Source organism: Quercus lobata, chromosome 1, assembly GCF_001633185.2.
Source record: "Quercus lobata isolate SW786 chromosome 1, ValleyOak3.0 Primary Assembly, whole genome shotgun sequence".
In the NCBI taxonomy this organism is placed as follows: domain Eukaryota; kingdom Viridiplantae; phylum Streptophyta; class Magnoliopsida; order Fagales; family Fagaceae; genus Quercus; species Quercus lobata.
The window spans coordinates 14891859-14905705 of record NC_044904.1 but is presented as its reverse complement, the minus strand read 5'-3'; the positions used below and the strand labels follow the sequence as shown (position 1 = coordinate 14905705).

General features: G+C 36.8%; 2 protein-coding genes across 2 annotated transcripts; both read right to left on the bottom strand.

Moving 5' to 3' along the window:
* Nucleotides 1–3242: 3242 nt before the first annotated feature.
* LOC115949607 lies at nt 3243–3890 on the bottom strand. Its single transcript, XM_031066887.1, has one exon. The coding sequence runs from the start codon at nt 3888–3890 to the stop codon at nt 3243–3245; it is 648 nt and encodes a 215-aa protein (XP_030922747.1).
* Nucleotides 3891–5509: 1619 nt separating this feature from the next.
* LOC115980391 (pheophorbide a oxygenase, chloroplastic) lies at nt 5510–12485 on the bottom strand. Its single transcript, XM_031102641.1, has 7 exons — nt 11750–12485; nt 11096–11331; nt 10797–10923; nt 9744–9880; nt 8840–8999; nt 6410–6688; nt 5510–5882 (listed from the first exon to the last, which is right to left on the bottom strand). The coding sequence occupies exons 1-7, from the start codon at nt 12206–12208 to the stop codon at nt 5628–5630; spliced, it is 1653 nt and encodes a 550-aa protein (XP_030958501.1). The 5' UTR covers nt 12209–12485; the 3' UTR covers nt 5510–5627.
* Nucleotides 12486–13847: the final 1362 nt, after the last annotated feature.

The window sequence follows — 13847 nt, the reverse complement described above, 5'->3', positions numbered from 1 at the left end:
TATGAAATTTTATTCTATTTTGGCCAACCTTTTTTAGTATTGAGCTAAAAAATACAAATAAAATAGGTATTAGAAATTAAATATATGGATTCCTAAAAAAGAATTAAAAATGATAAATATTAACAACATTATATTAAAATTCAAGTGTCAATAATATAGACATTACACTTATATTTGGAAAGAAAAAAAAAATGCTACAATTTCAAACTTATATAATAATTTAAACTTTTTTTTTTTTGAGAAAGAAGACTACTAATATCATAAAAATCAGCCAGGTTCGGCAAAAAGTACATCAACTAAGTGTGGTGGGACATCCTCCACCCATACCGACAAACCTCTGACATTTCTTGCATGTCTAGCTAGGTTGTGGGCTATTCTATTACCACATCTACGAACATGGGAGAAGCTGATACCAGTCATTGGGCCGAGTAAAGATTTTGCTGACTCCAACAGGTGGCCAAAAGAAGAAAAGGAGATTTCGTTGCTACGTAGAGAGTTGACCACTACCTCAGAATCTCCTTCCAGAACAAATTCAGTTATCCCCAGTTCTTGTGCAAAGACCAACGCCCTTGCTGCTGCCATGGCTTCCACGATGTCCGATGAGAATGGCAGAGGAGCTTGTTCAGACAGTGAGGCGATCATACTTCCTCCACTATCATGCATGACCACACCCAGTCCAGCCTTACCCAGCTCCGAAAAAGAGGCTCCATCAAAATTCAGTTTAAAGCAGTTCGATGGAGGCGGGCACCATAGTGTGCGAGGCTGGGTTCGCTGAGTTGCTGAAGGTTGACTGAGGGACCGTTGGCTGTGTTGGAAAGTAGACAACGCCTGAGTAGCTTGTTGGATGACCTGTGATCGTGGAAAATCAATGGAGCTGACACGTAGCTGGTTGCGTCGATGCCAAATCGTCCACATGAACATGGTCATTAGTTCCACGTTTTTCCTTTTCTCATGAAACACGCTAATCAGGTCTTTGGTGCTTGAGATTGCATGTTGTCGCCGGCTTTCAAAACTTGGAACGGCCTCCCATATTGCATCAAGCATAGCACATTCCCAAACAGCATGAAGTGCTGTCTCAGACTCCACACCACAGTGCTCGCATTTGTCTTCCATTAAGATCTTCCTCCTCATTAGATTGTGTTTTGCAGGTACAGCTTCCTTGCATACTCTCCACATGAAATGCCGCACCTTATTAGGAACATTAAGGCCCCAAATCTGCTTTCAAAGACCACTTTGCCGCTGCTGGTTGGTTGTAGGAACCTGCACAGAATTGAGTTTAGTTAGAAATTTAGAACCCGAGTTTACAGTGTACTTACCTGAGGAGGTGAAGGGCCAAATGATCTTATCCTCCACCAGAGTACGACTTAAAGGAATGCTAAGGACTAGAGCAGCTTCTTCTGGTGACAGTAGTCCATGGACTAAGTGTGAGTCCCATGTTCTTGTGAGTGGGTTGATGAGGTCAGAGACCCTCCCCTCTTCAAAGCCTGGAGTGATATCAGATAGGACTCTTGGATGCTCCACAGATGGTAACCATGCATCGTTCCATATGCTAACTGCCTCTCCAGAACCAATCCTCCATCGTGCACCCTTAAGAAGCACATCTCTGCCCTTTAAGATGCTATTCCAAGCATGTGAACCGGTATTAGATTCTTGTGCCTCCCAAATGCTGCAATTTGGAAAAAACTTCATTTTAAAGACTTTATAGAAGAGGGAGTCCTTATTATGAAGTAATCTCCAAGCTTGCTTAGCCAAGAGGGCATCGTTGAAATTAGCTAGATCCTTGAAGCCCATACCTCCTTCCTTTTTTGGGAGGCAAAGAGTTTCCCATTTCACCCAGTGAATTTTCCTCCTATCACCTTTCTGGCCCCACCAAAATCTTCGTATCAGGCTCTCAATTTCTGAGCAAAGACCCAAAGGAAGTTTGAAGTAACTCATAGTGTAGGTAGGGATAGCTTGGACAACTGCTTTGATTAAGATTTCCCTTCCAGCCTGTGAGAGGAGTTTCTCCTTCCATCCTTGTAATTTTTTCCAGACACGCTCCTTTATATAGTTGAAGCTTGCTTTTTTGTTTCTGCCCACCAATGATGGTAATCCCAAGTATCTCTCATATTGAACAATTTCTGGAACCCCCAATGCCAACTTTATCTGATTTCTGATGTCATCCCTCGTAGATTTACTGAAGAAGATTGTCGTCTTGCTTCTGTTAATCTGCTGGCCAGAACATCTCCCATAAACTTCCAATATGTCCAGAACTCTTTGGCACTCCTCTATGGTAGCCCTGCAAAATAACAAGCTATCATCTGCAAACAAAAGGCGAGTTAACCGAGGGCTATTTCTACAGAGAGAATAGCCTTTGATGTGACCCTGATGAGCGGCTTGGTTGATCAACCCATTTAATCCTTTGGTGCAAAGCAGGAAAAGGAAAGGTGAGAGTGGGTCTCCTTGTCTAATGCCCCTTGTTGGAATGATCATGCCTTTAGGTTCCCCATTAACCAATATGGAATATGTCACAGTTTTAACACACAGCATCATAAGACGGATCCAATGTTCATTGAAACCCATCTTAACCATAACTGAAGACAGATAATCCCACTCCACTCTGTCATATGCTTTGCTCATGTCAAGCTTGATGGCCATATACCCTTCCTTTCCTGTGTGCTTCTGCATACTATGTAAAGATTCAAAAGCTACAAGAATATTGTCAGAAATAAGACGACTTTTGGTGAATGCACTTTGATTTTCAGTTATAATATTTGGCAAAATTTTCTTAAGTCTATTTGCTAGCACTTTAGAGAAAATTTTATACAATACATTGCACAAACTGATCGGTCTAAATTCAGAGGCAAATTCAGGGTTTTTCTTTTTGGGAATAACAGTAATAAAAGTGTGATTAAGGTGATCAGGTAAAGTAGCAGAATTAAGGTAATGTAACACAGAATTAGAGATATCATGATCAATTAAGTTCCAATAATGTTGATAAAAGAGAGGAGGCATACCATCCGGTCCGGGAGCCTTAAGTGGGGCCATTTGATTGATGGCCTGCTTTACCTCCAAGAGAGTGAATTCGGATGAGAGCATAGCATTCATGTCCTCAGTAATTACTTTTTGGATGGAATTCGTAGCTGCAGAGCAGAATTGCTGGTTGTGTGATTGAAGAAGATCTTGGTAGTAGTGCACCAGGCAATCAGCTATATCTTCATTGGTGTCCATCACTCGGCCATTTGGATCTTTCAGCTTTCTAATCAAATTTTTCCTCTTCCTCTGAGACGCATGGCTGTGAAAAAATTTAGAGTTTCTGTCCCCAAATTTAGCCACGTGACCTTTGCTCTTTGGAACCACAGTCTATTTTCTTTATCAATCAACTCAGCTATCTCCTTTTGCAACACACGGACATGCATATTATTTCCAATTCTCATGGCTATTGTTTCGGCCTCCTTTAGGTCCTTTCTCTTCTGACTCAGTATCAATTTGACATTCCCAAAGCAATCTCGCTCCCATTTGCGGAGTTCTCTACCACATCTTTCTATTTTGTGCATAACATGGTCATGGTTTTCCTCCTCTCCCCTTGACAGCCAAACTGCCTCTACAATATCTGAACACCCACGGTCAGAGAGCCACATTTCTTCGAACCTAAATGGTTTAGCAAAAGGTGGAATGTCTAAACCATCTAGTGAGATCCACAGTGGGGAATGATCGGAAGAATCTGAGTGCAGATGGTGGATTTTTGTGCCTGTAAATTTCATGAACCACTCGTGGTTAGCTAACCCCCGATCTAATCTTTCCCACAGTGAATGTCCATCCGCAAAATGTTTCCTCCAAGTAAATTGGTCTCCCACATAGCCAAGATCAAGAAATCCGCATTCATCTATAACATCCCGAAAAAGTTGCATCTGAGCCTGACTTCTATTATTTCCTCCCAATTTCTCTGAGCTTTTTGTGATTTCATTGAAATCCCCGACACAAAGCCAAGGAAGATGATGTCTGGTGTTGAGCGACCTCAGCTTATTCCATGCGTCAACTCTCTTATGTGTTACCGGTTCTCCATAGAAGCCTGTAAATGTTCCATGGAATGGGGATGCATATATATATATATATATATATATATATTTAATATTCTTGGATATGTTCAAATTAGTCAACCAATTATGGTAAATTAAAAAAAAAAGTTATTTTAATAATAGTTTCTCCATTGAAATAAAAAATATTATAATTATGTAATTTAAATCTTGTTATTAGATTACATTTTTCATATATATATATATATATATATATGTATTGTTGTTGAAGGCAAAACACATTATATGTTCTATTACATAAAAAAAATTTAAATAGAAAATACTCTTAATTCTTAAATAACACATGCACTATTTAACTTAAAAATTTTACATTATATTCTTATAAAATAATTATATTATATTTTTTCACTTATCGCGTGAATTTGTGAAAATGTTGTGAACATATCATTTCTCTTTAATAAAATACATGGATGCTTCCCCTAGAATTTTATCTATTACATTGATCACCTTAAAATCCTATATTTAAAAACCTCCCATTTGTCTCTCTTCAACCCTGGTTGCGAAAGGCTTGTGGCTATGCATTTTTTTTTTTTTTTGGGTTCTTCTAAGGGGTCAAGGATTTCAGAATTCAGTGACTATTGTAATACTCTAGTACAATTTCTTTGTATGCTTCACCTAGATCGGCAGGCCAAGAGTCTAATTATATAAATTTAGTGAGCTAATCGTGTCATTGTACCTTTGTTTGTTGGGATTTTGACGCACTAAGCTACTTTCCTACAATATTATCGATCCCATGCCTGGTTCAATGCTCTCGCAATATATATATATATATATATATATATATATATATTCGACTATAGCCTGGTAAATAATAGTATGAAATCACATTAAGTATAGACTATAGCCTCGGCGCTTCAGCCTTATTTTTTTTTCTCTCATGTCCCTAGAGATTGTAATAGAGTTGCTGTTAAGTTAGCAAAAAACTCAAGTTTTGTTTTCGCCTGTTGTTTGGATTGAGAACATGCCTGTGAATGTATCTCCTCTTGTTAACCATGACAGATTGCATATGCTGATTTAATAAGAATGGTTTGACTGGATTTCCCAAAAAAAAATTTTGAGTTTTTTGTTTTATCGAGAGAAAAAAAAAACAGGTCTTGATTAGCTATAGTATTTATTTCATCACTGATCCTTCCTGGCTGATGGATAAGCCCAATTCACTTGTATTCATTAGTTACCTTCAAACTATCTTATCATTCATTCATTTGTCGTGAACAGTTCAGAAGTCTATAACTCTCTGTGAGGATCAACATAGAACTCCACAATCTCCACAACAAAAATTTAAATGTGAACTACAAAAGTTAGACCCTTTTGTAGTTGTACTCTGGTTATGTAATGTATTATAAACCCGATTTAAAACACTATTATTATTATTTTCGTGTGTATTTTAATAAGTGTGTATTCTAATAAGTATTACTGTTTATTCCGGAAAAAAATAATAATAATAATGTGAACTCTGTACAGCTTTCATATAATTGGTATAAATTCTATATATCTGGATAAAGATTGATTTGAAGGTAGTTTTTAGTGCCTATACGTTTTGACAGTTTTAGTCTAATCAATATCAGCATGTACATAATCAACGAACACAAAATTTTTCTGTAGTTCATGCAAAGCAAAAGCCAAGCCAGCACTAAGAAGCGCAATCCCAGCCAAGAAAATCCGCAAATTAATTTCTGAAGGAATCCCAGCCGTTGCACTGCAAACAACTGTTGCACCAATCAAAAACTTCTGCAATGCCTGGAATGCTGTATATGCTTCTTTACATGATGAACATTTAAGAGTGTGCTGCTCAAATCTATCCAACATCTACAGAACACAATGACAATAGAAAACTGAAAAAATCAGTAACAACATCAATATGCCCGTGGGACGTATTAAAAGAAGTAAGAGGCATTTTAAAACATCTAATGTATACATATACATATATGTGATTGTGTGTGTATGAAATTATAACATATACTTTCAAAAAAAATTCCATTTTATTATTCCCAGCATCTAATTAAAAAGGGAAAATTCTAAGATTTTACACTCATCCTAACAACTAAATAGCATATCTATTGTTAGAAACTTAGAACTATTATTAAATTAATTCACCATTTCCTTACAATTTAAACTTTTGGGACCAATGGTAATTAGAATTATGATTAAATAATTATATCACCATTTATTAATAGCTTAAAGGAAAAAACTGGTAAGTCATCATCTACATTGTATTTAAGACGAGTATTTATTGAATTATTTTATTCTTGTTTCTAGAATGTGATTTTTTTTTTGGGGGGGGGGGGGGGGGGGGGAAGTAGGAGCTGGTGAAATGTAAATGACTATTTCCACACCTGACGTTTTGATAAAACTGTTGAGGGCAGAGGTAGTTGGTTGCTCGTGCCAAACCACTCAGGTTGGCTGTTGCCATGCCTCCGCAGCCAATTTCGAAATGCCAAGACAAAGCGATCTGCTTGGGTGGGTGTAAATGTGATATTTGTATACTGCTTATTAACATCAGCAGAACCCTCCAATGTCTTTGAAAGAAAGACCTTCTCTTGACCCTGAAGGACAATCATGTCCCCATCATATACCTTATTTGAAGTCCAATGCTCATGCCATCTAGGAACCACCTAACACAACATACATGAGAGTAATTCAAGTTATAAGGATATATAATCATTTCCTTAAAATGGAAAAGATTCAGCTATTGATATGCACACTCACTTTAAGGGTATCAAAGGAACATAAATGAATAACTTGAAGTAGATAAACAATCAGAAAAAAGGTGATGAAAGAAAAGTGAGAAGAGCATGCTTTAGTTCCTCTCATGTGCATGTGGGTGTGTGTTAATTCTATAAATATAATCACATATATGACCCCATATGTATAGCACACAGGTCCACACTAATTACAGCTGATTTCATGCCGCAACCAAACATAAAAAAGAAACAGGTGACCATGGAGAAAATAAGGACTCCATACATCTATTAGTATCTCGTAACCATGAATATTTGAAATCATGTACATCCTTTTCAAGAAACAACCGCAACATTTTGACTTCCACTCTTAGGAGGCAATCAGAAAGCTAGAATTCAAGAAAACCACACAATATTTCACCTGAGGTTCCGTATATAAACCAATGCTGAAGAAATAAAGAAATTAATCCGTTAGCAGTAATTCACACTTGATAATTTAATTTCCACAACCCACCCCCCCGCGGTAGCTAATTCTGAAGAGGACATGAGAGGCAAGATAATTTAAGTCAAAATAGTGAATATTGAGCCTTCCACCCTTTCAGTCATTCATGTCAAACTGCACTCTCCTAGCATTGACTCCTCAGACCAAAGTTGACACCACATTCCCACCTCCTGACCTGGACCACTCTCTTCCAATATCAATCCAATCACTAAAAATGCTTCAAACCAGTAATAATGCCCCTTTTAATCTTAAGTTGAGCATCTATGGCCCCACAATAAATCAATGCATCATCAGCATGTAAGAGATGAGGAATGTCGCCTTGCCCTATCCCTCCAGCTTCCACCCTTAAATAAGATTCCCCAGTAGTTAATTTGAGCGTCTGCTCAGAAGCTAATCTCCACAAACCATTGCCTCCCTCTATCCATGCTTTTATGCGGTCTAAGATGTAAATGGGAAGGATGAGACTTTAGACAAATTAGCTTCACAAAAACCTCAATGGTTGGATGTTGACGTAGATTGCATTCATGCCACACTAGGTTGAAAACCAATTATTTTTCAGTTAACACATAGCTGACTCTGGCTATGTTTCAGATCTAAAACTTTTTTATATCAACACGTTTCTTGGTGAGGTTTATGCTGACTTTGGTGTTGTATACCTATTCAGGTAGCTAACCCTTGTAAAACTCTCCAACCGTGGACTTTGTAAATTGAGAGAGAGCTCTTTGGGTATATTTGGGGTTTGGGTTTTGTGAAAATCTGTGCCACTATGGTAATCTCCCTACTTTGTTGGTACAACTTTCTCCTCGATGCTGCTGGTGGACGTCGGCCTAACACCAAACCACATAAATCTTGCGTTCCCTATGTGATTATTTGCTGTATTTTTCTCTTCCTCTTTCCATAAATTCAATATAATTAACTACATTCACAACATGAGATATGATTCATCTAAAACTGAGATTCACAGTGGTGCATCATTGACTCTTCTATTCTATTCTATTCTTTTTTCTTTTTCTTTTTTTCACTTTTGATTTAATCTTCCAAAGTTCCAATCATCTTGATCCCAGCTATGAGAGAAAATGTCATTTGAGTAGTAAATTCCTATGCATCCAAGATTTTTATACTTTCTGAAATCATTAGTTATAAAGGACTTGAGCTGAATTTCAGCACCCTTTTCATATTATAATAAATATTATCCATTGTCAGCATCTTAGACAGAGTTAAAGATGAATATATCAACTTAAGCTTCAAAATTTGGTAGTGCAGCCTTTAATTTGTGTCTTTTCCCTGATGATGTCAGACACATCTTGTCATTTAATTTTATTTTAAAAAAAGGATTAAGAGGAAATCATCATACCACACGAAACAACTGTAATACAAGATCAGACCGGGTTTGATACTTTTCACAACGGATATGGTTAGACAACACAAGTTTACTGAATCTAAGAAGAAGCAAGTATAATAATTTAGAGGACAAATTACAAACTATAGTCAGAACATAACTAAAAGAATAAAATGATCAGGACACCCATGTTCTTGCAATCAAATTATAATTCACATAAGAAAAATGATCAAAGAGTTCTTACTTGCCACCAGGCACGCCCAGGCATTGTGAACTGGAAGAAGTTTCGAGCACTACAAACAATAGATCGAGTCTTCCCAGGTGCCATTGGCACATTGAAGGAACAAATCCATATTATCCATTTTTGATCACCAACAATTGGAAGCTTTGTGTCTATTTCTATTCTGTAAACAGTCATTGCAAATATGATTCAGATTCAGATATGTGCTTAAAAAATAAATAAATAAATAAAAAACCTCTAGCATCTAGGGCAAGGAAACTGTACCCTGGGGAACTGATTTTAATAAGACAAGACACTATGTCATAGCTTTTAACTTGAAAAGGTATCAGAAATACATAGTTCTCTAGATAGACTTTTCACAGGGTTATGAATGCAGGGATAAACAACAGAGTAAAGGAATGCCTGAACTGCATCTTATCTGGATCTCAAACTGAAGGTGCCAGTTTCCTTGGCCACCTAGTCTCTTGATGTCTTACACAAGGCCTAAGATCAACTCAATGGCTATCTGCTATTGTGTAGCCTTTTAGGTCCTAAATGTGTCTAAGAAACATAACTATCTCAAACTTTAATAGCCTCATGACACTTTACACAGGATCTAAAATCAACTCCCTGGCTATCTCCTTCTATGTAGCCTACAGGTCACAATGGTCATTAATGGTCACAATGTTGCTTAAGCCTCACATATTCTTTTCTCAAATATGTGTGTTAGCAATGCTTAAAACACATACACTGCAACTAAGAAGCTGTGCTAATCCTGAGCAATCAGAAACCAGAATCTTAGACATGGGATTTCATTTGTATCATGCAACCAATAAATAATATAAGTAATAAACTAAATGTAAGATGTACGTAGTCACATCCAAGATGTATGCTGCTTTAACTACTTAAGTGGGAGTGATGAACTTACTTATTAATATAATAGCATGGTGCAATAAACTTGGAACTGATCTGTGGGTTCCCATCATTTGCTCCAGCAAAACCCCAAGGACCACGAGACTCTAACTTGAAAGGCAAAGGCTTGGCTCTATCTCTCCTTCCTGTAACCTGTAGGTTGATTAATCTTATAAGCAATGTGAAAAGTTATGCATTTATCAAATGGTCTTTGGGCCAAATGGAATCTCCACCCATAAGTTTGAGGTGGTGGGTAATGACATGGTGTCTGACTCCACTTGGGTGTGTGACAGTGAGTAAATTTACCAAGTGAAAAAAGAAAGAAAGGTGAAGAACGAAAACATTTACTATTATAACTAGTGTAAACATTTAACATTATTCCTTATCTAACACTATAATATTCCAGTAAACTACATGGCCAACTAAGTGCTTGTATTTCTAAAAACTCATGAACCGAATGTTCAAAAAAGAGTGATCTAGTAACAAAAGCAACAAGGCAACATATATACAGATTCAGAGGTTTCAGAAATAAGAAATTGGTTGATCCTCAACCATAACCACCCTTTTAAATCCAGTCAAGCTGTTACATTTGTTTCATGGTTTAGGTTTTCATAAATAAGAAACTGGTTAGCTCATCAAAAGCAAATATGCAGGATGAGAATCACCATTTGTCATTTTTTTCTTGATTCAGGGGTTCCACATTATGGACTTCCCAGGAGAAGTCACAGACAGTTAAAAACACTAAGCCAATTTCGTTGTAAGCTTCAAGCTTGAAAAAAGTACAGTGTGTTTCTGTCCCAATACATTCATCAATACTTTTTTTCCCCAACAGCAACAGCTTGTTAAATATTATTGTTTATACTATTTGAGAAAATATGTATCACCTTAGTCAGCTACTGAAAAAATAACAAAGCTGTTGGCAATACACATACAACATTTCATTTCACAAGGAAAAATTGCAATCTAACATTTCCCAAGCTACATAAATTAATAACTAATTTATACACAAAGCTACCAACTAGTAGTTTATTGAACTAAAAATTGATTGTTAACAGGTTCAACTATATACCTTGTGATGAGCAAAATCAATGTGGGAAGGATCAGAGACATTCTCCATGAGGGTATCATAGCCATAGAACAGATCACGCTGAATTGTCACCGATGAAAACTCAGGTTTATCAAAGTCATCAGGCAGCCTATAAAACATCACAAGTTTTTTATTAAATTATTTATTACATTGCAATGAATTGCATCCCACAACGTGTACACATTTCATTATGGCCCCCTATCATTAACTTCAATGATTAAATCAGCATAAAAAAAATTATAAACAATTATAGATATAAAGTGAATCAACTCATCAATTACATGGGAGGCTTGGTAGCACGAGCTCTTTCCCAGCCATTCTCATCCGGCCAAACAAAGAGCAGACCTTGAGACTGCATTGTGGGAAACTTGGTAGCGCATGCTCTCGGAGACCCAAGAGCACGAGCTTCAGGACCTTCAGATGAAGCCTGAGGAATCTTAACACAAGATCCACATCCATCAAATGACCAACCATGGTAAGAACACTGCAAGTTGCCAGCTTCATCAATCCGCCCTTCCTACAAACCATGTTAACTAATCAGGATCATGAAAACCCTCCAAGAATCAAATTCCTCACTCAGTTGTAGACAATTCAGAAGAATTAAAGAAATCCTTGTATTGATTTTAAAATATTCTATTACTTCCAGACCGGAAAAAGCAAGATTTCCTATAGAAACCAAAACAACAGAAATAATAAAGTTCTGAACTTGTGAGACACTAACAACATATATCTTAAGTAAAAAATGTTCTCAATTATCAACATCCAAAACCCAATAAAGGGTGAGCTTCAAAAAGTCCCTATCTTCTGTTTTTTGTTTTATGTTTTTTTTTTTTTTTTTTTGAACTTTCCTTTTCCATTTTCTTAGCAAGCAAACAGAGGATAAGTACAATTAGCACAAGAATTGGAGCATGAAAAGAAGGGTGTGAGAAAGTTACAGATAAGGGGGCGAGACGGTGGGGGCATTTGTCATCAAAAGCGACCCATTGACTGGAAGAATTGTCAAACCAGAGCACGATATCTCGACCCAGAAGCTGAAATGGGGTTGGGAGCTTAGGGTCCAAATCTTCAATCAAAGAAACTGGGTACCAGTGATCCCTCCAAGAGAACTTGGAAGATGAGCTTTCCTCACCATCCTCATCCTCAACTCCATAATCTTGTACATCTTCTTCTTCAGGATTCTGATCCACTGGTGTGGTTAGTGGTGGGGTAGTTGGAGTAGCTACACGTAGAAGAGAAAGATGTGTGGCTCTACTATTTTGTGATTTTCTTGAAAAGTTGAGTCGTGGGGTATTGGTGGATACAAAAGGAAGGGTCTTTAGTGCTTTATTGGTTGGTGAAGGTGATGATACTGCAACAATTGTAGCTGAAGCAGAGGTTGAGAGTAGCAGTGCCATTATTGGGTTGTGTCTATTAGCACTAGTTCATTCCAAGGATGCTTTTTCTTAAAGCTTTAACGAGAGAGAGAGAGAGAGAAGGTTGGTTTGCTTTTTCTCTAGGGGGGTCTAGAGCCTTGCGTGCAAGTTTGAAATGGCTGTGTAACTGTGGGCTGTGTCTGCTTGCGGCTCTTTACTTTCCAGAACTGAAAGTGAAAGTGAGTTTTGTTTGTGAGAACTGAGAACTGAAATGATCACCTCACACAGTTCACATTGTGGAATGTTTTTTTTTTTTGAGTGTTTGGATTTTCTTCTCTGGTTTTGGCTTGTTTGTTTCTCCGTTGATTAATCTCAATAGTTAGTAACACGTGGCCACAGCATGAACCACCAGCTTAACGGTAATACCGGGACGGAAAGTCGTGTGGAGCACAAATTACAAAAAAGGGCCAATTTTCTTATAGAGTAGTTAAATAGTCTTTGCAAGTATAGGTAGGATGGTGCTATTGTGAGAGAGAATTGAGAAATTGGTTTTGGCAGAAATATCAACGTCCACAATTTTGAGGGACCGAGAGACTAGAAAGGAGCAGGAAGATCAAGTAAATGACAAATTAAGTTAGCGTGATAAGTAAGTTTAATTAGCTGGTAGAATTTTGTCGATTTTATCGAGGAAGGATGGAAAATCTATGTTATGTACCAAAGAAAAAACGAGAGAGAACAAAATTGAATATCGGATTCTTGGCCAAGATTCGCTTTTAGCCAATTCCATGTTTGACATATCATGGTACTAGAGCAAGCTATCTCTTGGCTAACTTAAAAGCAATTTCATACTGTCCTGTGCTTAAAAATGTGGCATTTCAACAGTCAACTCCACGATTGTCTTCAAGCCAAACTTTAGCCTAATGGACGGCATTTTTCTACCTTCTCAACACTATCTCAAATGGTGATTTGCCTCGTGGAGCCGCTGAGAAGTTCACTTAAAAGTTAATTCAATTCAAAACTTTGAGATTCGTTTATTTTACTGAAATTGAAAATTTTTTGCTGAAAATATTGTAAATAAAGGTAAAAGTTAGCTAAAATAGTACAATGAGACCCGTAAATAGTACCAAAAAATACAGTGAGACCTATGAATAATAGCAAAAATAAACTAAATAGTAAAATAAGCTAACTTTTTAATTTGGAACCAAACGAACACTTAAGGTCTATTTGAAATTCGCTTATTTTGCTGAAATTGAAATTTTTTTGCTGAAAGTATTATAGAAATAGTACAGTAGGACCCATGAATAGTACCAAAAAGTGCAATAGAGCCATGAATAGTAGTAAAAATAAGTTAAATAGTAAAATAAACTGATTTTTAATTTGGAGTCAAACTCACACTTTAATATGTGTTTGGCAAAATTATTTTTACCAATTTATTTTCTTATTTAGCTTATTTTTGCTACTATTCATACGTCCCACTGCACTTTTTGATACTATTTATGAATCTCATTGTACTATTTCAGCTAACTTTTACCTTTATTTATAGTACTTTCAGTAAAAAGTTTTCAATTTCAGCAAAATAAACGAATTCCAAACAGACCCTTAGTGTCTGTTTGGTTAGCTTATTTTTTGTTTACTTATTTTACTATTCAGCTTATTTTTAGTATTATTCATGAATCCCACT

Coding starts and splice junctions, on each gene's coding strand:
- LOC115949607 (XM_031066887.1), bottom strand. CDS start 3,890: ATGCAACTTTTTCGGGATGTTATAGATGAATGCGGATTTCTTGATCTT.
- LOC115980391 (XM_031102641.1), bottom strand. CDS start 12,208: ATGGCACTGCTACTCTCAACCTCTGCTTCAGCTACAATTGTTGCAGTA. Junction 9,000..9,743: donor CCATGCTATTATATTAATAA/GTAAGTTCATCA, acceptor GACTGTTTACAG/AATAGAAATAGACACAAAGC. Junction 5,883..6,409: donor CAGTTTTATCAAAACGTCAG/GTGTGGAAATAG, acceptor TGTGTTCTGTAG/ATGTTGGATAGATTTGAGCA.